The sequence below is a fragment of the Myripristis murdjan genome, chromosome 13, assembly GCF_902150065.1.
Source record: "Myripristis murdjan chromosome 13, fMyrMur1.1, whole genome shotgun sequence".
Taxonomy (NCBI): domain Eukaryota; kingdom Metazoa; phylum Chordata; class Actinopteri; order Holocentriformes; family Holocentridae; genus Myripristis; species Myripristis murdjan.
The window spans coordinates 19,555,259-19,581,833 of record NC_043992.1 but is presented as its reverse complement, the minus strand read 5'-3'; the positions used below and the strand labels follow the sequence as shown (position 1 = coordinate 19,581,833).

Sequence of the window (26,575 nt, the reverse complement as noted above, 5' to 3'; positions counted from 1 at the left end):
GCCTGTACATCCAGTCTATTCATTCAACTAATCATTCAATAAATAAATAAATAAATAAATAAATAAACAAATAAGTCTTCAGAGAAAAAATGATGATCCAAGCAGCTGTTTGCAACAAAATACATCCTACAATTGCTCATATTTTGGTGCACAAGCCATTTAATCCTCATTCAGTAGCTCCATTTCTCTGAGGAAACTAAAAACTCGGACTTCTGGAAACCCTCAGTGTTAGTTAGGCACCGGTAATTCCTCCCTAAATGTCGTTTGGCTGGAGCCTAACTGTTTCTAGTATATGAATTTGTAATAATAATAATGTTAAAAATATATATATATAAAGACACACAGACACAAAGACTCAGACAAAATCATGCATTTCAAGAAGCAGCTGTATTTGACTATAAAGGCATTTCTAATCCAGTGTCTCTAAGCTGTTTTCTTTATACTTCAGTGTAAAAAGCCTATACTCTATTAGAAAAAAGAAACAACAGTAAACCCAAAATAACATCTCATAAGAAAACAATCATTGAAAAAAGGAAAAAAAAAAAATCCCCATTCACCAGTCATCTCAATTAAAATAGAAACACCATTTTATTTTGCTAACATTTTCCCTCAAAACAAATATATATATTTTCCTTATATATATATTTATATATTTATTCTCAAGGCAGTTGGTCATGGCCAAATTAATTGACCTCGTCATGGCCATTTTTCATGTTTCAAAGTTAGAAAACATACCTAGAATGGAAGAAAAAAAAAAAAAACTATAAGAAGCACAGTATAAGACCACTGCACTGGCCAACAAATAATATCTCGTTCTGAGTGAGAGGGAATAGTTTGTCAGTACAGTGTGGCACATGGACACACACCTCCTCTGGAACAAGTGCAATGCGAAGATGATTTCTCACACTCACATCATGAAACTACAACACACTCCTCTATAACAGCACTCAGGTTGTCCGTCACATTCCCTTTGCTTGTCTCCTCTTCCTCCATCTGATTTCTGCTATCCTGCAGCGAGGAAAGTTTGCGATGTGCCGCTGGCGTTCTTGGCCTTTGCTGAAAGCTGTAAATCCACTTGACTGAGAGGCAGAGATCACATTGAGCTCTTGTTGTTAGCCCTGCGAGGGGTGGGGGAGCAGGGGTCCCTGATTCATAGCTGAGCAGTGTTATGTTCTTCAACTTCCAATTATTATTTAGGTGACCAGAGACTATTTTGAACAACTGGAGGTTGTCTGAACTGAACTCACTGTTGTAGTGTTTGAGGCTGATTAATGGTGTGTCAAGAGAGAGATAGAGGAAGAGGAAAAAAAAAAGAGGATTGTTGGCAAATCCCAGCATGCCAGCATCTTGTTATTACAGTAACGAATGTGAATAATATGATGTCCCTGAATACCGAACGCTGCCCTGTCAATAACTGGCATGTCTGAAAACAGGAGGGAGAGGACACAAGTGGCAGAACGTTTGCAGAGAGAGGGTTATGATGAGTGTACATACAAAGCGGAAGAGCAACCGTGGCTGTAGTCGTGTGCCCTTAAATGGTTGGAAACAACGGGGGAAAAAATACGAGAGGGATGAGTAATGAACAGGGGAGAGACTGGATCACCACTGCAACATTAGTTAAGTGATCACATAAAGTCTTGGATGGCAATGTGAGGAGGTTCCCTGGGTTACCATTTACATGAAGTGAATATGCATGATGTACACATAAGCAAGTATGCTCATGTGCTTTCTGTGTAAGAGACAGAGAGAAAGAGAAAATGTGTGGGAGAGAAGGAAAAATCCCTGGGCTACACAGGAGGGGGCAGTGGAAGAGGTCCTCCATCCATCTCTTCCCTCCATTCTGCCTGACACTCAGTTAGCAGAACTATGTGCTTCTCTTCTGCAGCTCCTGAATAAAGGCTGTGGAATGGGAGGGAAAAAAACAAGCATTAAGTGCCGCCACAAAAACTAAACCAAAGCTGCAATGTGCTTAATCTTAAGTGTTTGACAGAACTAAGAGTCTAATCTCACCTCCAATTATCTCCTCCTTGACTTTTTGTAGCTCTTTCCGCACCTCCTCCAGAATTTCCTGTGCAGAAATCAACCGATTATTAGTTGTGGTGATTAAGATACATAAATTCAGATTCAGTGTCAGCTGTTTTGATCCAGAAGTCATGGCTGTGGAGCTAATGAGAGATTTACCTGTTTCATTTTCTCTAAATCTGTGTCATCATTTGTGCTTGCGTCGTTACTATTGCTGCTGGGCTTCACCCTGAGAAGTGACAAGAAACATACCAAACAAATAGATTTGTACGTTGTTTTGTCTTTCACACTTGCAGACATTTTTCCAAACCCAGGCAAGTCCACTGCACTGATGACCCTGATGTCAGTCAAAACCATCACCATAGTAACCAAAGAGATGGAGGCAGAGGCCCACAGAAGTAACACAAACTTACACCAAGGCAGAGATGCAGTGGAGGGTAGATCCAATCAGTTTAACCACTTTTTAAAAATTTGTGATACTTTGAATTGATGTCAGTTTTAAGGATTCGAATAGTATAGATATTCCACAAAATAATATCACTGAATTTAAGTCACATTTAAGAGTCAGTTTCAAGACAATAAATCAGGCTGATGTTAATCTAAAATGTAACTTTCTGCACATTATCCATTTTTGCTCATCTTATGGTGATCACTGACTGGAATTTACCCCCTTTTTTACCACTACATCACAGCACACATCCATTAACTACAGAGAGGACACCCAAAGACAGCTTTTGAGACAAAATGAGAAGTTTACCACAGGATGACAGCACCACTTCTAATGCTCAGAACTGACATGTAAAAACAAGATGCATTAATTCCACTGTTGTTCAGTTTTATAATCCATTTGGTGGATGTACCTATAAGTCCCTTATGTGCATGCCATTCTCTGATCCATTAGATGGTGCTATCAGCTGTAAAAAGTACTGCACTACCCCAGTAGGCAGCAGCGAGGCTGCGCTGACCTGAAGGGGAGAGAGAAGGCAAAGGGAACTGAGGTCATGAGCAAACAGGACAGCGTTTATACCTGGAACCTTGGGACAATGAGGAAGTGGAGTCCATGCTCTTGGCGATGGAGTTATTCCTGTTAGTGAAACACACACACTCTGCTCTTAGAATGGAAATGGTTGACATACTCAGACTCACACAGCTGTCACACAGACAAAACATACACATGGGACACACATCCATGGGCAGACTTACCTGCACACACACACATACACAGTGATGCAGAACCTCTCTATACATTTAGGTGAGTTAAAACACAGACATCAATCATGTTGGGGGTTACAGCTTTATTTACCAAGGGAACACAGAAACATGTCTATCCTAGATTTACCTGGTCATAGTAGATGATTTCTCCCACGGTCTTCTAATAGTGTCTGAAAAGGGAATGCATACAAACACGGTTGATTGCATTCACTTTGTAAATGATGTACAATAAATGTTGGCAGTACTGTAGGTGGCATGCTTCAGATAAAAATGCTCAGCTCTCACCGCTTTGACCTTGAGACTCTGAATCATCCTGTAGGAAAAAAAGAGTGCAACTTCTTGTTAAGAATGAGTCATATTAAACCTTTTTTTTTTTTTTTTAACCCAGAATGTCCACTACCTAGAGTGTCAGGCCTCATCCACAGTATTATTTGCATTGTTGAATAATGTAAAATAAAGTTAGACAAAACAAGAAACCAAATACTTACGTTATCTTGTGTCTTCGTTGGTGCCTTCTCCCCAGTGTCTGCTGCTTTTCTCCTGAGGAAACAGAGTCAGTTTATTAAACATGGAGACATGCATGTACCATGGATTTACCTTGCATATAGTACATAAACTATGTAGCTGCCACCTAAACAACAGTTTAGGTGGCAGTTTAGGCAAAATGGTTAAATGAGTATGAACTTTACCAAAATCATAACTATTAAATATTTAAAAAATGAAATAAAGTAAAAAAAAAAATATGCTGTATTTTGGTATATGGGCACTAGGTATTCTGTGTGACTACAAACCAATGCCACTCACCTTCGTGCCAAGATAGCACTCATCTCGCCCATCAGGTCACCTCCTCCTCCAATAGAGGAGTTGCTGCTTCGGCAGGAATCAGCCCTGCCTGCTGGAGCTGCAGGGCCTCCATCCTCCTGCTGAGGGCAGCAGACAGCAAAGAGACACAGTGAGCACAAATTGAAGCACTATGCTTACAGTGAAGGTATATTATGTCTCAATAAAACTAGATGGATGCAGGTATCATGGGAATTAGGAATAGATCTAAGACTGGATCAATGTAACAGCAGAATTCCATTTGCCTTATTACAACAGCACTTAATCGACTTATTTTTCCATCATTGTGCAAATGCTTCTTCATCCTTTGAAGAAGCTTATAACACTAATGCAGGGACAAAATCCACCATCAGTGTTTACAGAAACACTGTTCTGTCTTCACCTTGGATACTTTGCGGAGCTTTGCCCCTGCTAGAGCAGCCGCCAGGCCCCCACCTCCACCGCCACCTCCGCCTCCACCTCCACCTCCTCCAGCAGAGGGCAGAGGCGGGGCGGGTGGGGGTCCTGAGGGAGGTGGTCCTGGTGGAGGAGGGATCCCAGCACCTGGAGGAGGGCCCGGGGGTGGAGGAGGAGCTGGAGGAGGCATGGGGCCTCCAGGGGCCATAGGTGGAGCAGGAGGAATGGAGGCTAAAATGCATAAGAGAGAGACAATCAATAACTGGTCACCATGGCTTCATGGAATCACAAACATGACGATAAAGATAGACACTCGTAACACAAGATCCCATTATGATGATCAGCAGACGATCTTGTAATCTGAAGTTTGCAAAGGTTTGTGATTTCAGATATAAATGGTTTTAAATGATGCAATATTGGTGTTGAACATTTGCAGGAAACTAACCTACTGACATATTAAGAACAAACAACACTCAGGGAAATATAAAGAGCTACTTTGACTTTTGATCTATATGAAGCAGTGAATTGTAGTGTAGTTAGTGCAGTTATGTTGACCAGTCCAGGTGTTTCCTGACCTGCGGCAGCTTGTCTCTCTCTCTCCAGTCTCTCTCTTTCTTGCCGTTCCCGTTCCTGTCTTTCTCTCTCCTGCTGTTCCAGCCTCTGTTGCTCCAATCTACACACACGCACGCACACATACAGGAATTAAAACAAACCAGTGACACATAATGTAGACAAAAGGATAAAGCAATTGAATTGTTATTAAAACTGAAAACCAAAACTAATACTGAAAGTAAGAAAGGAAAGTTGCACGATGGATATTGGCAGCTAGTAGATCTGTGACTTCATATTTACTTCATATATATAACCCCCGATTATTGGTTTATTCAACAAACAACCATCGCTTTAAAGAAAATTCTGTCAAATTATGGCAGCAGTCATCGGTGTGGAGTGCTACAATCAAAATGTATATTTAGTACTACCGTGTGTATGTGTGTGTGTGTGTGTTTTTGTGGGAGGGGGGGCACATTTTGATTAGCCAACCACTGGAATTATAACGTCCACAGCTGGTCACGATGGCCTAATTCGATCCGTGGTGCTTCATTGCTGTTGCACCCCTCTATCCCGACCCACCCCCCTCCCCCAGCACATCTGTCACACTCAAAAATGCACATACAAATATAGATCCACATGCGGGCATGCGTACTCACTCACAATCAGCCCAAGTCACATAACCTAGTGTGATTTAAAGCACAGTTGGTCGACTTAGGCAGCGTGCCCAGGGAAGGGGGGGAGGGGAGATCACCGTCCCACTGTCTTCTTTCAGTGTCCACATTCATCACATGTGAATACTGAAGATCTTGTATTCTCTTATCTATGCTCAGTGGACCCAAAAGCATTAAAGCAAAGAATATCCACCAGCCCCTGCATACATTTTGAATTTCTCTGTGTGAATGTTTTAATGGTAGGGCTTTACTTCCTAAGCCTCAGCAAGCAGAGAACCACTGGTGCAGCGAGCAATCTGACAGACAGTTTCTCTGGCCAATGACAAAGCCTCCCTGACTTGTAACATAGTACCATTAAGGCTAAATGAGATTAAAAGGTTAATGCCTTGCCAATGTGGGCATCTGTGGTGTCAACAGAACGTGTCTCACTGGAGCAACAGATTGATGGATGGAGACGAGGCACAGCGGGGCTCATGTGACAAGAGTTGCCCTTCCTTGTCTTTTTAACCTTTAACCTAAAGGGGCTGACTGAGGCTTTAGCAGTGTGAGGCTAATACCGTCAAATCCTCTACATATGCGTGTGTGCAAAACTGTGCCAACAGGACTACCAGAAAACCAAGACAGCTTGACTGACTGTTGAATGTTATGCAACTAAACCCAGTGGGCACTTCACTTGAACTGACAATGAAATCTGTTTGAGACATCTACATCACATGGCCTTGTAGTGCAACCAACTAGGATCAAATAATAATCCAACTGGCCTGCAACGGACATCTATTTTTTGTTTAAACCAGCACTAACACAACTATCCTTTCTGCTGAAGACAGGCCTGTGTAAAAAGCTGGCTTGGATATTAAAGTAAAGGGAGGGGGGCACTGCACTCCCCAGGAAGTCTGTAGTTGTGGTACCTCCGTTGTTGTTCAAGCTCCTCCGGAGATGGTCCATTCGACACTGGGCGGGGGAGGGTTGCATAGCCTGCCAAAACAATACAGAAAACATGCTTAGAGTGACTCAGAGGGAGATGTGACAGAACATGCTCTTTGCTATGACCTAAGGAGTGGTTGGTTGACCCTGTCGGGAATAGTCACGTAAATTGCTCAAGTCATGTTAAAACCATCAACAGCAATGTCTGTTCAGTTTTGTTGACTGCCCAAGGAGAGTTTTGTCATTTTGTTAGCAGACGAGTTAGCAGGGGAGATGTTTGCTCTTGCAAGGTCTTCCTGATGAAGGACAGTCTTGCTAACCACTATGCCAGCCTGCTAGAGAAGTATATGTTACATGTTTATATGCATAAGGTGATTTATGTTCTTTCCACTGGACAAACAGACTGGACTTATTGTTTATGGTTCAGTGTGGTTTCCCATACAGTAAAAGCATGCCGATACCAGTCCACTTAAAAAAAGGTGCTGGTAGGAGTGCTGTCATGATATAAGTGACACATAAGCAATCCACAAGGTCTACGTGAAGTTACAACTGACATTTTTAATATAGCCAACTAGCATAAACAAACTGAATGAAAGTGGAAAGTCAGAGAAAATTGACAAAGAGGCAAATCAAACTAACAACAGACAGTGCAACAGTGGGTAGCAGAAAATATATATATATATATATATATGTACCAATGAGAAAGTGCTGAACACTATTAATTTCACAGTACAAAATGGAAAACTGTAACAGCACTTAATATTGACAGATCTGTTTGGAAGTGTATCAGCTGGAGAATGCCATGAGACTGACAAGAAAGAGGGTACGGCACTATTTACATTAACTTAGGTGAACTGCTGTTGCCATGGCTAGCTACAATTGTGTTCTGAACAGGGTCCTGTTTAATCAAAAATGCAATGGAAAACCAGAGTGTACCAATCCTGTAAGATGGTATTAGTAGCAGTGGTGTTAGTGCTGCTTCAGTGAATCCAGAATATTTTGCCACTGAAACATGACAGATGATACAAAAGACAAAGCCAAGTGCAGTCAGAATACTTCTCACGCAGACAAAACACAATTCATAGGACACAAGCAGAACAATACAGTAAAAAATGTAATGCTGATGTTATGGCGATTCTACAACGATAAGGGATGTATTGCATTACCTGCATCTGCCATGGAGCTGAGCACCTCCAAGGCGTGCATCATGCCATTGGCAAAAAGAGCAGCATCTTCCTTGCTACCAAAGTTGAGCCCCCACACCTGCCGTGCATCCCGCCACTGGTGGAAGTTGGGCGTGGCCTGGTTATACTTCAGACCCCTCACGATTGGACAGTTTATCACCACCTAAGGCAGGAGAGGAACAGAGGAACAATGAAAGGATACAAACTGATATTAACAGAGAGCAAAAATGGTTGTTTTTTCTATAACTTGATACCGTTTTCTATGTCTTGAGAATCTTGACAAGCTTAAAATAACAAAAACAAAACAAAACAAAAAAAAACAGTAGCTCTGGATAGAGGTTTCAACTAAATGCCCAAAGCAGAAAGTTAGTACTATATAAAAAGGGTAGTTTCTGAAGAGTAATGAATTGGAGCTGCATATTAGGAAAAAAATAATTTTAAACAACCTACAAAGCCACATCTCAACTTATGTATAAAAGTGTAATTGTCAGATAATTTTAGCTAGATTATTTGGCGTTATATTCCACCCAGCAGGTGGCGTGATGCCTGAAGGCCAGCATGGGGGAAAAAAAAAGCTCTGGGTTTGAGCGTGGCCTGAATGTGCTGACGCGCCATTTCTGTGTTTGTTTAACAGCCTCTGAATTCCACAGAGCAGAGGAGAGCCTGTCAGGGTGAATATCAGAGTGGGCAACACGCGCCAAAAACAGAGAGGGTAGCAAGTTCAGCCGCCATCACAGACAGCGGTATTCCTAACCTTTACACAGTCCTGTCAAAAAGCCAGATAGACAATAGGGATGGCCCGGGGATGTGATCAGAAACACACACACACACACAAAAAAAAAAAAAACAGGAAAAAGGCAGGAACATTGATCTCTTATTGTAAGTGAAAGGGGGTAGCAAGCTCAAGAGACCTAAGGAAAAGGAAAACATGAAAAATTAATGAAGATAAATGCTGTGGTTGTATCTGCCATTTCAGTTTTTATCATTCCTCACTGCCTGTATACACACTGAAATTGAGAAGACGAGTGTAACCACAGCACAAGTCACGCTATAGGCAGACAGGCACTCTCAGAGATGAAGGGAGCGGAGGGGTAAAAGGGTGAGGGCAGAGGGGAAATACAGCCACCTGTATTCTCCCTCATCAGTTCCTCAGTGCCCTATCACCTCCTCCACCCCCCATCACCGTGAGCCCAGTTGCATGTCTCAGTTGGGCTCAGTCAGCATGGCAAGAGAAAAAAAAAAAAAGGAACGCAGCAAAAAAAGAGAGTCCTTCTTGGGTATCACCACAGATTAGAGAGACAGACCGACAGAGAGAGAGAGAGAGAGAAGAGAGACCAGGGTGAAGGGCTTCTTCCTAAATTGTCAGAGGAAACGGTTGAGCAGGCCAACTATCTCTCAGGAAACATCATCCACTTTAAGATCTGTCTCTGGGGAACTTTCAAGTGATCTGAATGTTTAAAGAAGGAGTGAGACGCTGAGGCAGCACGGAGAGCAGGGGCCATGGTGAGGCATGCAGTCACCTAAACTAAATTTATCCTGCTTTTTAAAATGTAAAATAGCATCTACCCATAAATAGCACCTTTATCAGCTGATATAATTAAGTAAAAATGTATCAGGAAATTCCCCTCCTACTCTATGTAGGTTAGAGCACAGATTTCAGATACAGAACAGCAGCCGTGGAGCTGGTAGGGACTCTGTTTTGCTCAAGGACACTTGAGTAGCACAAATATTTTCCCAACACAGCAACTTGGATGTGAGTTCTCAGGGTGCAGTACAGTCTCCCTACTCACTATACCACCCTGCTAACCTAAGCTAACTGTCCATTTCAATAATTTAAAAAAGTATAGTAAATAGTTTCTGGTCTGAGTGTGTTAGTGTGTGCAAGGATTCATTCATGCAAGGATACGTTACTGCTGTTTTTTAAAGAGCATGCATCATGCTAAGTAAACCCTCACAAAAAGGAAAAAAAAAAAAAAAAAATCAAAACTCCTTGTGGTCTCATTTTGTCGGTACCTATCCTCAAACCAGATCAGCACACATAGTGTGATTTAGATGCCCACACTTTTTTTTTTTGATAGCAACCACAAACCACAAGTGAGAGAGTGATGCAGCCTGTTTCTTAAAGCAGTTGTCTGCACCTTTTTCTTATAAATATTTAGCTGCTCTCCATTGCCAACGCATACCATGTAGTAGTCAAACCAACAGATATTCATGATGGCTTTTACATTAGCTAATTTAAACATCTATGAGGGGCTCCTCCCCCTGGAAAAATCATCTCCTGCTTGGCAAGTGATGCTTTTACATTTAAAGAAGCAACATCAGCAGTTTGGAATACATATAAGAGGGGAGAGTAATTATAAGATGCCCCTCTCAACACAGAGAGGCCTTTATATCACAATATGTGGGGGCTTTGCCTAGACTAAAGTAATGAATACTTGCAACCAATGAGTCACCAAAAATCAAGATCAAAATTTTAAGGCCAGTTGAAAAATGAGTCCTTTTTTGAAAATTGTATTTATATTTTAGGGGGTTTTGGGGGTTTTAAAGGCTGTGGTCTTAAACTTTTGATCAGCTGATGAACAACCTATTTCAGTTTAATGGTTGTTTACTCAGTTTTTTTTTTTGTCTCATTCCCATTTCTTCTTTTTGCATTTTGAAGCTCTACTTAGAACCTTCTTAAGATCCAACAGTGTAAAATGTAAATTCTTGCAATTTTTCAACTGGTCTTAAAATTTTTATCAAGAGTGTAAATAGCATGCCTGCTCAGCCAACCCTCTCAAAAAGACAACCTCCGTTTGACCAGCCTTTAACCTCTGTGCACCACAATGCAATGAGTTGACAAAAAGGAGAACACACTGGTGAATTCAAGTGAGACATGCAAAATTTCCTCAATCTACAGTTTACAAGATGTGGGACTTTTTCAATGCCATGTGACACCACTATCTCACGGGCACACATCAAGAAAAACTGTCACACTAATTCATAAGCCCTGAGGCACCCACAGGAAACCACAGCCGTCCTCGGGACATACGAGAGAGATAGAGGAACAGACTACACACACATACACACACACACAGATATTCAAACACACAAAGTTTCTCAGATCCCTAAACCCCCTCAGAAGTGGCACACAGTACACACCTGCTGATCTGTCTGCATCTTGCGTCCCACTACTCTGAATGCGTTGGTAGAGGGGTTGTGATAGATCTGGACTCTGCTGAAGGTCTGGGGTCCCGCGCCCGCTGGCAGCCACTTCTTGTTGCCATCGTCATAGATCATCACAGTGGCCCGAGCCTGGCAGATACTCGACTCACTGTGAGGAGGAGGAGAAAGAGACAATATTTAGACGGTTCTTATACCTTTTTAACTTGACGATTATAGCACAAATCCATGATCAGTACTTGTCAGACTGTGTTTAGATATTATTTGGTCACGCCATCACTGATATCTGAGTGTACAAGGTTTGGCTAAGTGAAATATCTCACTTGGGAATACAGTTAGCAAATATGGGACTTTCTCCTTAGCGTAGCAATCCATAACTAAACTTGACATTATATATAAAAAAGTGATCTCATCATGTTTTTGTAGATGTGTTTGCAACAGTTTTCATCGCTTTATCTATATAAGTTTGCAAGATATTAACCAAGCTCTATATTTCCTATTTATTTTGCCCTGTACAAATGGCAAACACACCATCTTGTACTGGACCTTCATTTTTCGTGAATCTAACAAATTCCATTATCAGTATGAGGAGGTTGAGCTTGGAAGGGACGAGGAGACAAAGAGACACCGGTGGCATTCATGATGCAAAGAGAGAAGGAGACAGAAAATGGGAATGAAAATGAAAGAAAATCAAAGACAAAATGCACTTAAGAAAAAACTAAAGGTGAGGCATGGCAATATGGACAAATTTAATTTCATGATAGACAAGAAATTGTTTCAGTATGAGTACACAACAATGTCTGCTGTGTGCAAAATCAAATTAAAATGAGATTAAATCAAATTAAAAGTTTCAATGTAACTCTTTAATGATAAAATAAATATCACATTTGTTAGACATTTGAAGTTAGTAGCTGCTTTCTATCACTTAGACAACATGAGTGCGTAACATGATAACTCAGCAGCGTTATGTCATTAAGATATGATTCCACTGAAAGACTCTTACTGATAATATTGAATTACTGCCCAGCCCTAGTGGAAAGTTTGAGCTCTGAGAGAGACATGAGACTTTGAACGAAAGGAAAGGGGGAAAAAAAAAATCAAACGAGATATGTGACACTTTCTAGCCTCTACTATGAACAAGTCATTGCAGAGACTGGGGCCAGTCCTTCCAGCTTCACCTGGCCTCATCTGGACTAACTCAACACACCGTCACAACACACTGCCTCTGAAAGGACCTCAGCATGTGGATATCCACCATTACAATGGACATCTAATGAAGGCTGGGAAATGTGGTCAAACAGTCTGTTGAAGGTTTGTCACATTTCTTTAACCTGTTTAGGGCAGCAATGTTTCTGCAGTTCAGATAGCGTCAAACAAGTCAAACACAGAGAACTATATCAAATTTGAGAACTGGAGAACTATATCAAATTAGATTTTTTTTCCTTGAATGTTTTCCTAAACTCTCTTACCTGTCCTATGTGTCAAATCCAAATAGTGCATTAGAAACAACCCCCCCCCCCCTCCCCCCCAAACCGTGAGTAAAAAACATTTTTACAAAGGAGAAAAAGGCAGTGCTGCCAAAGACCTGTATTTGTGTGAAACACTGTACAAACAAAGCTGTGAGTATTCTTTTGCCTTTTTTTTCTTTCCCAAAATAATGACTTACTGTATACTTGAGTGGTAGATACTCTACACGCATATCCAAAATACTATTTGCTGACTGACTCACTTAGAGATTAAATCCTCCCTTGGCATGGATACCATGAAAATAACTATGCACTGATATATTCAACACATGTGTGTTTGAATAAAAAGGAGACCAGCGAACAGAAGTAAACATAATACAATGGATGGAGATGAAGAGAAGAGGAAGACTAAGAGTCAAAGAGACTACACATGCAAAAAAAAACCTGAGATATTCTCATACAATTTTGAATGGATGTCAAATTGCCAAAGCATTCATCTGCTTTGGAAATCCACTTGTTGAAGAAGAGAGGGAGTGAATGACCAAGAGCAGGAATTCAGTAAGAGGAGGATTTGAGGAGGAGGAGGAGAAAAGAGATTGGTTTGATCCCAAACAAGATGGGAGGTGAGACAACAATGCAGGCTGACAAAGACAGGAAGCTGAGCGCGGTTCCGCCACAGAGACGAGGCTCTGGAATCTTCCACCTGCTCCACATCGACATCTAGACACTCCTCCTACTCACACTTGACTGGACAAAACAGACCCATGTGCTTTGAGATCAAATACAAACACACTTAAAGGAAGGCTGATATTACAAACGGAGAAAAACATTCAAATGAGTTAAAACATGCAGGTGTGCCTGTACACACACACAAACACAACTAGATAGCAGTCTTTAGGGCCACAGTGTGGGTTTGCATATTTGCATAAAGACTAAAAAAATCTTTGGCTGCAGAAAAAAATGACCTTGACATCAACAGCAGCCTGTCCAGCTGTCTTATGAAGTCTATGACTGCGACATGAAAGAGTAAGAACCAGCCAAACTGACCTGATAACAGGGATGGATTTACTGTCCATGATGATTACTTAAAGTATGTCTGTCATTAATAAAACCATCGAAATAACGACAAAATAAATTTAATATAGTCTTTTGCTTACAAAACACTTATTTTAAGACAGGCCTGTACAAAAACCGGTTTTTGCACCTGCATTTGTATTCCAGTTTCAACAAAACTATGTACTGGTATCAGCCATAATGGGTGGCAGAATATCAGATATTTGTTTAGGCCTTAAAAAAAACATATCATGTCATCTCTACTTGGCAACATTATCCAAAATGTCAGTCAAGTGTGGGCAGGGCTAGATCTGTTCATTATTTGTTTGTTCACACATTTCATTTAATCACCACTGATCATATTTTGACAAAACTTGAAAATCTCACCACTGTGTTCTGGCATTCTCAAAATTACACTGTTTAGCCCAATGGGAAGCTACAATTACAGGTCAAAACAAGGTGACACTTGTTACCGATTGGCTCAGCAGAGGTCTGCATCATTTGTGAGTGACGATATGCACACACTGTAAGTTGCTTCAGATATTAAGGGCATCAGCCAGAAATCTAAAATATTAAATGTAATTACACTTTTTCCCACATAGATCGACCAGACACATACACACATACAAAAGAAAAAGAAAAAAAAAATCACATGGGAAAAAAAACTGAGAAATGGAGACAGAAGAAAAGTATAAATTCATAATTAATAGTGAATTGAAGGGATACAAGGAGCAAGGCAAGATGCAGAAAGACTGAGGAAAAGAGAACAAGGTAAAAGCATATTAACCATCCCTCCTCCTCCTCTCCTCATTTCTCTTTGCTCTCCCTAATCCATTTCTTCTCCCTCTCCTTCCATCTGCCTGCCTGCGATACAATCTGCTGTTTCCTGTGACACAGCACCAAAGCCACAACCCACTTCCTGCTGCCAGCACTGCCTAATAAGGCCTGCCTGAGCCTGGACAATCAATGCAAACACACACACACACACACACACACACACACACACACACACACACATATACATATATTTATAAATATATGTATACACACACACACACACACAGGTGCTGCATTTTCCTACGAGCAGATAACATTTAAATTCACACAGGAGTCCATGTTAACTGGGAAACGTGTTGTAAGACAAAAAGGTGGTGACAGCGGCGACTAAATCAAATAAAGGAGAGGAAAATGAGGACGATCGTCGCAGTGATATGGGGGACTGGCTTCCCTCTTCTCAGGAACTAGCACTCAGAACATTTTAGAAAGAGTTGCTCCTTCTGTAGCTCCTTGGAAAAACAGTATTTCCATGTGATTCACAGCATCTGTTGTGACCTGCTCGGTGTACTAGATAATGTGAATAACTGCAACACGCTTCAGATAGTGTTGCGTAGATTGTCAATCACTGTGATTGTCTAAACGTTTTCAGCATCCATCTTAAAAGGATAACACAGAAAAAGGTAAAAGTTGAGCCCATTTAACAGAATAACCTCACTCCCTTGTGATATCCCTGTTTTTTGTAGCAATGTGATCACTAGAGAAATCTCAAAGATCAATCAAAACATCGTTACTATGATACAGCTATGTTGTAGTGTTTTGCTTACTTCCTTATCCGTAATACAACAGATGCACCTATGGAGCCAGGTTTCATTCACAAAATCATGTTTGTTAACACTTTGTTGGGGCAAGGTGTGGTACACACTATGTAGATGGATCGTGTTACTAGTTCGCTATGTCAGAAATTTGGCTTCAATATTTCTGGGACTTCAGTGCAAGTCAGTGGTAGGAAGATACGTCTCATGATAAGATTCTCTGATAACAGCATATTAAAATCCACCGTGACCAGAATAATCCTTGAACTGGCAAAGCCCACCCATCAGTCACTTCAGGCAGGGTAAAACAAATGCTTGGCACATGCTGTTTCACCCAGGGGTGGCTGGGCTCAACATGCAAAATAGTGTGGTGTTCTCTGATGGGTGTATTCGCACTGAGCATGCTCTTGATGTGTGGGGCGGCGAGGACTTGTGGGAACTGGGAGGGGACACAGAGGGACTGGGAAACGGATGCATTTTTAATGGCAGGGAAAGCGGGAGCTCAGGAGCAAGACTGAGAGTGAGGAGTTGAATTATTGATTGAACGACGGACACCGAGACTCTAAAAGCGTTTGGGGCACACACACATAAAAACACAGACCCATACACACCCACACACACACCTGTCAACCTGCCACATGCCAACATGTGTGTCCATATGTTGACCCGGCCGTAAGGGTGTAGGTTATAGAGAAATGCAGGCGTTTGGCAGGACGTCATGTTAGCACAGGAATGAAGCATGACAGGCACAGCCATAAACGGTCTATTCCTGGCCTTCCTACGGCCACAGACCGCCATTGTCCACTAGTGAGCACACTGCAGCCCGCTGCAAAGCTAAGCTAAGCTAAGTGACCAGTTGACTTAAGAGGTTTTCTGAGTAAGCACAAATAGGTCAGTGGCTGATGCTCTGAGGGAGGATTTTGAGCCTCCAACCTTTAAAATAACTCAAGCAGCGGAGTGGGAATTTTCCATCTCAATCACATGCAGCAGTGGATGCCTACACATCACAATGAAGATTATAATCTGTATCCAGGCATAGCACAGACATATACAGAATAAATACACATAAAACTGAACTAGGCTTTCACTTGCTGTCAACAGAGCCAGAATAGGCTCCTTGGTCAGTGAGGGGTTAACAGGAAACTACAGTGCGCAGCCGGGGCACTCGCTCTCTTGGAAATGTCTGTATATGGCTGTGCTCTCACAGCTTTCCCCAAATGCACCGGCAAGTACAGTCAGGCCCAGTGGCTCTGTCGCTCCCTCCTCCTCTCCTCCTCTGTTTACCTGGCCGTCCCACCATGCTCTTTCACCACTCCACTCGTCTGCCTCACTCATTCTCTCTGAATCACAGTTGGCAATTCAATTTAAGAAAGTTCTTGTTGGAACATTTCAATTTGACTTTGTAAAACATGATTCCAGTAAACGTTATTATTAAGCTCTTTTAGTTAACATTTTACAACCATTAAATAAACAGGTAACAATGTAGGACTCTCCTTTTTCCTCCGAAAAAATTACCTTGACAGAATTACTTCAACTTATATTCCCAAAGAAAAACATGGGCATTTTTTTTTTTTGGCAAATAATAACATTCTGTTAGATCATTACAACATTTTTTTTTTTCAAACTGCAAATTAATCCATTCAAAGCTTTTCATATTGATTCAGGCCAGACTCTGGAGTATTTATAATCGACGCACTGATGCAATGAGTGCATCATTACTCATCTATGGATATCACGCCATAAACATTACATTGGGTATGTACACTGAATAAAACGCTGCATATGAAATACATGATATCACTCGTTAGGAAGTTACACAGGGATATGTAAACACAGAGCGGAGTAAGACCATGTCGCCCTCTCTGCATTGAGCCCTCATGTCCCTCTAAATCCATCAGGCTTCCCCCTCTTCCAGGGCTTCATAATAAAACTGTATCAGTAGGCTTTTTTGGCCTCACAAGCTCAGTCAACTATCATTTTTTAATAATGTTTTTAATAATGCTTTTGTGTTACCCTTGCCTTCAGGAGGAAATGTCTGTCTCCACAGCTAACACCCAGATATAAGTGCATCAGACTGAGGCCTCTTAGAATAACTCATGCACAGACATTTTAACCAGCTATTGCAATACAGTCCAACAATAACATCAGCTTCATGTGCTCCTAAATACGACTCATCTTCAGCATATTTATCAAACTGAGTCATATATATGGGAATAACGGACCTGAGAAATGGATATGACTATAGACTCGGAAATCTCAGGTGGCCTCGCATCACCTTAAGAAAATGAATAAATTTAACAGGGTGATTCACTGCTCATCTTCTTCTTGGCCAACTGTTGAAATGTCACATTAAAACCAGAAAGGGAATGAAAATAAGCCACTTAATACAGCCTCTGTGTGACCAACACACCTCTTCTCTCTTTCAGGACCTGATAAAAATAGAAGTCCCATTTCTAAGTTGCAGACGATGAATCAGAATAGAGGGAAACCCGCCACATGTACTGAGTTATATACTCTATTAAATATGTTAATCCCCACCAATGCTGTGGTAATTTCACTTGTTTCAAGTGTAAATTTGTTTATTTAGTTGATTTTACTTGTTTTATGTACATTTTATAAAGTTATTCTTGTTTATTTAGGGAAAATTCCCTGAACTGGAAGCCATAGGATGAAATGATCCGGCCCCATCAGCAAGCTGTTCCTCTTGTTTTTTTTGTAAGGCTACGTGCTAGTTTAAATTATGAAGATAGACGTTTTTTCACTCTGTGACTCATTCACAGAAGAAGCATGAATGCAACAGGGCATACTTCCCTGTCCACAACACCTGGGTGAATGACACGGGCCTACACCAAAATGATCACAAAGACAGTCACAACTGTACAAGAAGTGAGAGAAGGAAGTATTAGTTACTGATACGCAACGTGGGAGAAAACAGCATGACATTCTCATGACACTCTGAAACTGGCACCGCACAATCAGTCAAATTAGGAAATCAGTGGCAGTTTCCAAAATGCAACAGACTCTTGTTTTTTTTTTTTTTTTCTTAGAGATGGTTTTCAGCAGCTTTGTGATTCTGGAGGTCCACAGGACTCTTGACCTCCTGACAAGCTGTCAATGAAAATATTTTGCTTTATCACAAAATGTGAGAAAACCCAAAATACCACCATCCATTTCATTGTACAGCAGGAGGATGAGGGGAAAAAAACACACAAAATTGCCAGAACTGTGTTGCCCTATTACACACACACACACACACACACACACACACACACACACACACACACACACACACACACACACACACACACACACGACAGGGGTCATAGTTGTGGTAAAGTGCTTGACCTCTGATGCTGACTCGGACATGCTGAGGCCACACAATAGCCTGTTGAAGTTGGCCCAGTCATCTGACAGTGCAGTGCTCTCACCCCAGCCTCAGGCCAAGAACATGGCTGTCACAGTGACGTTTAGCCGACATACACACAACATTAACACCAACTTCTCTGAAGCTGTAAAACAAACTCAGACCAACACTGCTGAGTGTGTCTCGTGTCAGTATCAATGACAGAGCAAATTCATAAATGAAGCCTTGAAACTACTAAGAGCAGTTGTCATGATGAGACACAAGAGCCACTAGATACTGTCTGGTACGTTTCCCTTTTTGAGAGACAGTGGTCATATAAAGGTTAATATGTAGCCAGCCATCAGCTTCTCATCCTCAAATGGGAACTGGATGAAAAACAAAAAATGATCCAGGAACATAATCCATGCACAAACGTCCTATTATACTGGGTACTGTTGTAAATTAAGATACTGAATAGTGTTTTATTCAAAATACCAAACCTTTGAGGGGAAGGTGTCAAATCCTCTTAGAAGAGAAACGGAGAAATAAGAGCAAAATTCATTTTGGAAAAAAAGTACAACCTTTCTGAGAAAAGATGATATTTTGTTAAGTACTGACTGACATATTTCAATTAATATTTTTTCCCTCTTTAAACAGAAATACACAGTTTTGGAATGTTATCTCCCTGCCCGCTTAAATACATGAGAATGAAATAAAATCTTAGACTGAATATAAGGTTGGACAAACAAATGCCTGCTGTTCCTCCACTGCGTCTCTTTTCTCGTCCTGTTCCTCATGCCTGCTTCTTCTCACACAGGTCCTAGCATGCTGCAAACAGCACACAAACACACACACACACACACACACACACACACACACACACACACACACACACACACGCTGCAGGCTACTGCTTTCTGCCTGCACGAGTCAGCCACACAGAAACTAGCATGCAGGCTATCTTGACTATTCTTAAGCTCTTCGTCTTGGCGTCTTATGTCTGAATGGAGTCAGACACTGCCACTCTGGACTTCTCTATTTGGAAATACTTTGTTACCAGTGATGGAAACACTCCCCCACCCCCCGCACTACAAATCCTCAGCATTCTTTGTGTGCTGACTCATCAATTGCCTACGATCTTCTGGCTTCGTTTATCCAACATCCCTCCAACATTGTGGAAATGTTGAATAGACGTGTTGGCCGAGAGCTTTCTCTTCTTGGTGTCTGACCACTTGAAGGAGTGGCGAAGAATTCCTTCCTGCCTCTGAGGCAGTGTGAGTGGGTGGGGGAGGTGGGGGGCACAACTGGCACTCTCAATGCCCTTATTTGGAACAATCAAATCACCTCTGTCCTCCTCACTGACTTCAATTCCTTTTACAGGTTAGAGCACATCCTCCCCAACTTGGGCTGGGGAAGAGGCAGGCGTACCCCTCTGGAGAAGAACGATTCGTGGTAACACACAGATGACAGAAAACTCCCATTTTCTCTGTTGTCCTGTCTTGTAAACTCTATCCATTCCACATGAGTGGGTTATCTAAATTTAAGCCCAAAGTAGAGAGAGGGAAGGAGGCAGGACTTCAGAATATTTCTAGCCTTTTGTCAGTGTGTCCAATTGTGCTTTAAGTATTATAAGGAAATAGCTACCCATTTGTCTATATTGACTGTAAAAAGTAAACCACCGGTTATCTGCATAATGGCTGATAATGCCTGAGACACTGATATTAGCAAGAACAGAAACACACCTATAGAAGCACCCAAAAAACAAAAGCAACATTCAGGACAGTGATGCAGTTCACCCACTGGCATATCAGATGCCAACACTAGATGATTCTTTCACAAAAGGGTTCAGGCCTTTCTGACCACTGAACAGAGTGAAATGTTGAACTCAATTCATTAATCTAGCACGTTCAAGCAGCTCTAGCTGGAGTCCAGACACAAAAAACAGTCAGAGAAAATGCTGGAAGCTTCAGCCAGCATCTCAGCCAGCCAAAACAAAAAAGCTGTTTCTGTAAACACGATTACAGGCATATTGCTAATCACTCACAAAAATGTCACCCAGGCAGGAAATGGTTCAGTCTCCAATCTTGAAAAAAGTCATAACAGTTCTCCCTGTTCAGTGTGTCTCTGTTGTTTTGTTTTGTCATTACCCTCTAGTTCATGGGTGGTCAAACTCTCCTGGTGCAATGATGTCTTTACCAGCCACAATATAAACGGTACTTGATGAAAAGTATATGGAAATAGCTGCAGAATAGACCGGCCAGGGTGGTGCCTGGCTTGTTTTTCCTCCAAACTATCTCCCATCTAATGCAGCCTTGCTGTATCAGCAATCACCATCATCCTAGATGGGTGAAATTAAGGTCAGGAGACATGAAAGGTAAGTGTTTAAGATGGCTGACAGTATGAAGCAGTTTTTACACTGCCTGGCATCCATTACTCTCCATTACGGAAAGGAGCCATGATGAATCTCAGCGTGCTGTATCTATGCAGCCATTAGCGGCGGTCAGTGCTGACCATACAATATATCATTACAGCATCTCTGCCCACAACAAGCTTTAGTGTCACTATGATGTAAGGCCCAGATTCTCCATCAGCTGGGATGTTACCACTCTGCTTGGCTACACACAAGACCACAGGGTTTTCTACATGTCTTACTTGTATTTGGTCCAGCTACATCCTACAAATTTTGCCAACTTTGACATTAAAATAAAAGCAAAAAGAAGAAGAAGAAATACAAAAAAAGAAACACAAACTCCACATGTAAAATTTCTCGTTTAATATCCATACCAATGTGTTTTAGTATAGTTGCTGCTGCAAGCTACATGAATGGCATTCTCAGTTTTATGGAAGGTAAAAAAAAAAGGCCTCTTGGGTTTGAGACTGACTAACAGAGGCAGTTTTCCCATGCTGCAGGGTATGCTAATGTTTCTTGCTCAGTGGTTGGTCACTAAAGCCCTATTTCACTTCCTGTTTACCATCTTCACCAGCGATAGCTTTACTCCTAGGAAATGCATAATCTTTTGTCTTCAACTGTAAGGAGTCTAAGGAATATTTTCTCAGAATTAAATTTTTCTAGAGAAAAAAATGGGTGAAATTCATGTCCAAAAGGTGAGGCTTGCAGAGCAACTACTTATGGTGATTGAGACATGTACAACAATCTGGTTATTTCAAAGGTTAGTGTAAGAGAAGACAGATGAAATAATCCCGTGCAGAGAGAATGAAACAGCCTAGACGGCCAATAAAAAAGAAGAAAAACAACAACAGCCACCACCGAGGAAACTGGATTTGTCACTAAGGAGACAATAGAAGGTTTTGTACATTGAGCAACTCCTGTAGCAAAGCGTCTAATCCACGGGGCAGGCCAGCATAATGGCCTATTTATGAGTATGAGAAGTGGGAGGACCTATGGGGGGTAAATTGTTAGAGAGGAGGGGGTCGAAATGATTAGGTGTTGTGAGGCAAAAACACACAAGGCAACACATTTAATAAATGGAGAGCTTGGAATGATGAAACACACAGGCATTGTGATGAGTTTGCCACACTGTCACACCAACTGTACAGCAATGCCCTAAAGAGCCCTCTGAGGTGCATATCAATATACATCTCTTTATGGTGCATGAAATAAAGCCATTATTCTTACTTCATTATTGGCAAAAATTCCCACAAGCACATGCCAATTACCTCAAATTGTTATTGCTTCTCTGGTGTGGGGGTAAGTGTGTATGTTTAGAACGCCTTAGCTGAAAAACTAATCCAAAAGACTGCTAATGTTCAGTCATCTGTATGGTGTAGAACGAATACCGGTAATCCAACTACAGTTTTGTAAAAGGCACTGAAGGTAACAGTTAAACTGATGATCAAGAAATACTCATGACACTTTGATGACGGTCGTCTAGAGACTCCTCATCAAAGTGAAAACTGTGTGGATCTAAGAGCATGTTAGAATTTCTTCAGTATTTTGAATTCCACAATGAATTTAGCAAGAAACATTGCACATAGGCTGAATCAACATCTGTCAGATTCTGCCCACTGTTCAGACTTTAAAGACGAAAAAAGAGAAATGAGTGTAAAAAGGAATTAAGAGAACAAGTGGAGACATGAAGAGGCAACATCCCAACGCAGACTACACAAACTGATGGATATTACACAATACCAAGTCATGAATGCCCATCAATCGCAACACGGATGAGTTTCATCTGTTATGCCTCAAAGGACGGATGCAGTAATGTTACTAAATGCTTTGAATAGCTGCTGCTGGCCTATGGGGACATGAGGTCAAGAAGTCACATGTTTTTATAGAGGAAGAGATGATGACAAATGGGAAGATCCACTGTGAATCCACATTCCGGTTAGTACCATACCACTTTGCAGCCAAGGCAGTTCTATCATATGGAGGAGGCAGGCGTCGAGACACAAAGGAGACTGAGGAGGAGACCATTTCCCTGCTTTTAAGTTTGATCAATAATGACCTCAGACAAGAGTACAAAGAGACAAGCGGAGCAGCTTTCTCCTACCACCTCAAAGAAGCCAGCTTGGCATTGCTTCCAGCCTCAAAAACAGCATGTTAAAGAGAAGCATTACACCTGTCTGTCTGTCTGTGTGTTTGTGTGTGTGTGTGTGTGTGTGTGTATTTTTGAGAACAGGGGCAGCCATACAGTTTCCACCAGACAATCGTTTAGTCAGAGACATGACCAGCGAGTCATAGCAGGAGTCACCTCTCTGACAATAACAATGAATCATAATACAGACGGATGCATTTCCTGTGTCACCAAAAACAGAGATAAGAAATCACAGCAGAATATGGTCTTGGTTGGGATGTTTGGCTCTGTAAACAGTGACTCTTTTTTCTATAAACAATTTACACTCAGAAAAAATTAAGGATACAAACAGAGTGAGAATTTAGGGGCATGATCTTCAAAGACAGCACAACATTTTTCAACAATGAACATCAAATTGCACGTGTGCTCCTTTTCTAATTTTCGAAAGTGAATAAATACATTTTTTGGAACACGTGGTACTAAAAATGGCAGCTTCATAAACCCACAGATGCCCGGTTCAAGTGGTCAGTGGAGAACAAAGTGGCAGAGACATTTCTATTGACTGAGAAGGCCTGGGTAAAGTTGGGATGCTGTGTTGGCGCTGTGCTGCGTTGGGGGAAATTGTTGTACTTTTGACCAGTGGGCTGCAGTTCTGTGTCAACATTTACATTCCAGAAGGATGAGAGACAATGAACTTGAATGTGGAATAGCATTCCATTCCTCACCTATTATAAAAGGTGACGTGAACTGTTTAGGCTATCCGCTCATTTGAAAGCCAGTTACAGCAGTAACCAGGTAATGTAAGCCATGACATTATCAACTGATAAAAGAGATGCCACTATGAGGCAAAAAAAAAAAAAAAGCTGGCTATACACAAAAAATCATAATGTTAACAGTCTGCATAGGGCAGCGTTTTGTGCTATCTAAATGAGCTGAGTGTTTTTTGTTTTTTTTTTCAAGAATTTGACAATGCCTCTTATCTTATCTTTTTGTGGGGCGTGGAATGATTTTTATGTCCCGCTACCATGGACCTTATGTTGTCATGGTGGCGTCTGTGTGTGTACCACATTAATGTGAACACAAGAACAATACATGGTAGATCATTCACACTGTGATCACAGGCTCTCCCTGTAGAGTAGATAAGTTTAGATTTTAAGTACCTTGCTATATATTTTTCTGTATTAATGAGGGAACTCCTAAATGCTTTAAGACACACAACTTGTATTAATGCTGCCCACGTGTTATGTGAAGACAAGCGTCTTAACATAGAAAAATATGTGCTACCTATTTAAGTAGGTTAAGAAGTAGCCTCACTAACATACGTGATTATGTTTTATCTTGGCGAATAACAGGATATTATGTGGTTCAAGTCCCCCTTATTACTGCTACATAGAGAAATGTGTGCAAAACAAATACAAACCCTAGACCAACCCATGGGCCAGGCCATGAAATATTGTTATGAAAAAGGGCAGTGAGATAGGCTCGAGATAAAGAACTAGTTGTACAGGTTAGTCATCAACCCTCAATCTTTGTACTCTGAACTTCATAGTCCAGAATTAAACTCTTGTACAACACGTTCTCGTGTGTCAAATCTGGTCCCTCATCAGAGCCGGAGCACCACTCAGCTTGAATGTGAAGGAGAGGGGAAAACCAGTGAAGGAAAGGGAAAAATCAGCCCAGAGAAGTCCTAGCCAAGAGCGGTAGCTTCAAAGCATGTAATTGCCAACTGCACAGGCTGTGACAGGATGTGGAATTCGTGGACATGAGTCTTCCACAGAGCAATTTTGTTCCGGGTGCAACCCTCCCATAGCCTATTCCCAGAGGGAGAAAAATAGTAGACGAAGGGCAGCTTAATGTGTGGCTGTGGAACTGAAGGCTGGGTAGTCCTGCACTATAATGTACACAGTGATATATATTTGGGGCGGCAGAGAAACCAAGTGGTTATACTTCAACTGGAAGAGCAAGGTTCAGATGTCTTGCTGAAGTGCCCTTGAGCAAGGCACTGAACCTCTAACATATGCCCTGTGGCTGACAGTGACCTCTGAGCTGCGATGAAGAGAGAACTGCCAACTGGGGGGCAACAAAGTATCAAATTTATATTAATACTTCTATAATTACATTCTACAGTAACAGCCTTTATTGGCGCTAAGCTAAATTGCTGCAGCCAGAGGAAACTGCCATAAATAGGTGCGGTGGTAAACACATAAAGCAGTCAACTCAACATGGAGCGTTTGCAACAGATAGAAAACTATGTTGTCACTTGACCCGCTCACTTTAACTCGTCTGTGTCTTGATTGCAGATTTGCACTGGCTGGACTGAGCCACCGAGTGGACCACACAACCCGCAGCCACCCAGTCACTCAGTTACAAATGTTACAGCAAAAAAGACACACTGCTACAAAATAGCAAGTGCCTCTTAATTGAAACACCATAACAGCCAGGCGCTCGGCTCATGTCTGAGTGGGAGACGTGTTTGGTGCTGAAGCAACAAAACTACGTGGTAGCCTACACTTGAAAGTGCCATTTGAAATGTTCATTCATCGTGTGCCGTTGCCAGTTAAATAACCGTCGCTTTTATAAAACTACTCTATAACTAGCTAAAACAAACAAAAATGTAGCCTGGACACACAATGAAGATGAAGGGATTTGAAGCCGCTTTACCCACCTCATTGTTCGGCCAGAGTGGAGGTCCTCTCCTCGTATACAAGTTTGGCTGACTTCAGAGTTGAAGTCCGGGGGTTAAAAGGCAAACGAATAAAATAGAAAAACGACAAAAATCGGCGACACACGCATCTACACCCGCAAACGGGGTAGCCACAAGCAGGATAAAGAAGCACACCTCGACGATTTCCTGGTTGTGGAGAGAGAGGAGGAGGAGAGGGGGGGTGAGAGGAGATACAGTAGTGAAGCGGGATTGTCAACTCCAATCACTATCCTACATTGGGGTCTCTAATAAACCATCTCAGAGGAACGGAGAAGGAAAAAGCACAATTAGGACAAAAAGAGAACTTCTCTCCTCCCTCCCGGTGTTGGTTTTCGGCCCGGTGTCTTCAGGACAAAACCGTGAATGTGCGCCAGACTTTCCTCTCCTCTCTCCCGGCCGTAGGTCTGTGTAAATTCATTGGAGTGCGGCCCAACCCGCCAGCTTCAAAGTAGGCTAGAGCCTCATGCTGCCTTCACTGTCGCCTCGGAAAACAAAACGTTCACCCATTTAACAGATAAATGAATGCGACCCGTCACCACATTCTACATACATACATTTGGTCGGAAATAAAACGCAAATTGTAATAAATCGCAATGTTTGTTTGTTTGTTTGTTTAATGGCGCGCATTCACTTTAAGCTGTTATGGTAGAGTGAATGAAGAGGAGAAAACGAGTGTTAGACATGCAAGTAATATTTTAAACGAATGTATTTGCTAAAAGTAGTTTATATTGGGTTTTTTTCTTTTCTTTTCTTTTCTTTTTTTTTTTTTTTTTTTTTTTTTTACATTAGCCTATTACACGGCAGCTGGAAGTTAAACAGAATCAGACACATAAGTAAATACTGTATTGATCCCGGGGATGGAGATGTATACAGATAAATAGATAGACAGACAGACAGATAGATAGATAGATAGATAGATAGA

At 41.5% G+C, this 26,575-nt stretch overlaps 1 protein-coding gene across 2 annotated transcripts; it reads right to left on the bottom strand.

The window, feature by feature from the left end:
• Positions 1-368: 368 nt before the first annotated feature.
• On the bottom strand, positions 369-26,070 carry vaspb (vasodilator stimulated phosphoprotein b). Of its 2 annotated transcripts, XM_030067390.1 has the most exons (14): positions 25,615-26,070; positions 10,943-11,114; positions 7,784-7,964; positions 6,602-6,668; positions 5,046-5,143; positions 4,457-4,701; positions 4,039-4,157; positions 3,723-3,774; positions 3,520-3,547; positions 3,362-3,404; positions 3,050-3,106; positions 2,182-2,251; positions 2,011-2,068; positions 369-1,899 (listed from the first exon to the last, which is right to left on the bottom strand). In XM_030067390.1, exons 1-14 carry the CDS (start codon positions 25,617-25,619, stop codon positions 1,865-1,867), a joined length of 1,230 nt encoding a protein of 409 aa, XP_029923250.1. In that variant the 5' UTR covers positions 25,620-26,070; the 3' UTR covers positions 369-1,864. The 2 variants fall into 2 exon arrangements, with proteins under 2 accessions (XP_029923250.1, XP_029923251.1); XM_030067391.1 differs by lacking the exon at positions 3,050-3,106.
• Positions 26,071-26,575: the final 505 nt, after the last annotated feature.

Bases quoted from the DNA above. Each gene is read 5' to 3' on its own strand.
- vaspb (XM_030067390.1), bottom strand. The intron at 4,702-5,045 runs GTCAGGAAACAC...TATGCATTTTAG, and splicing joins AGAGAGACAAGCTGCCGCAG to CCTCCATTCCTCCTGCTCCA. The intron at 3,405-3,519 runs GTGAGAGCTGAG...TTCCCTTTTCAG, and splicing joins AGAGTCTCAAGGTCAAAGCG to ACACTATTAGAAGACCGTGG.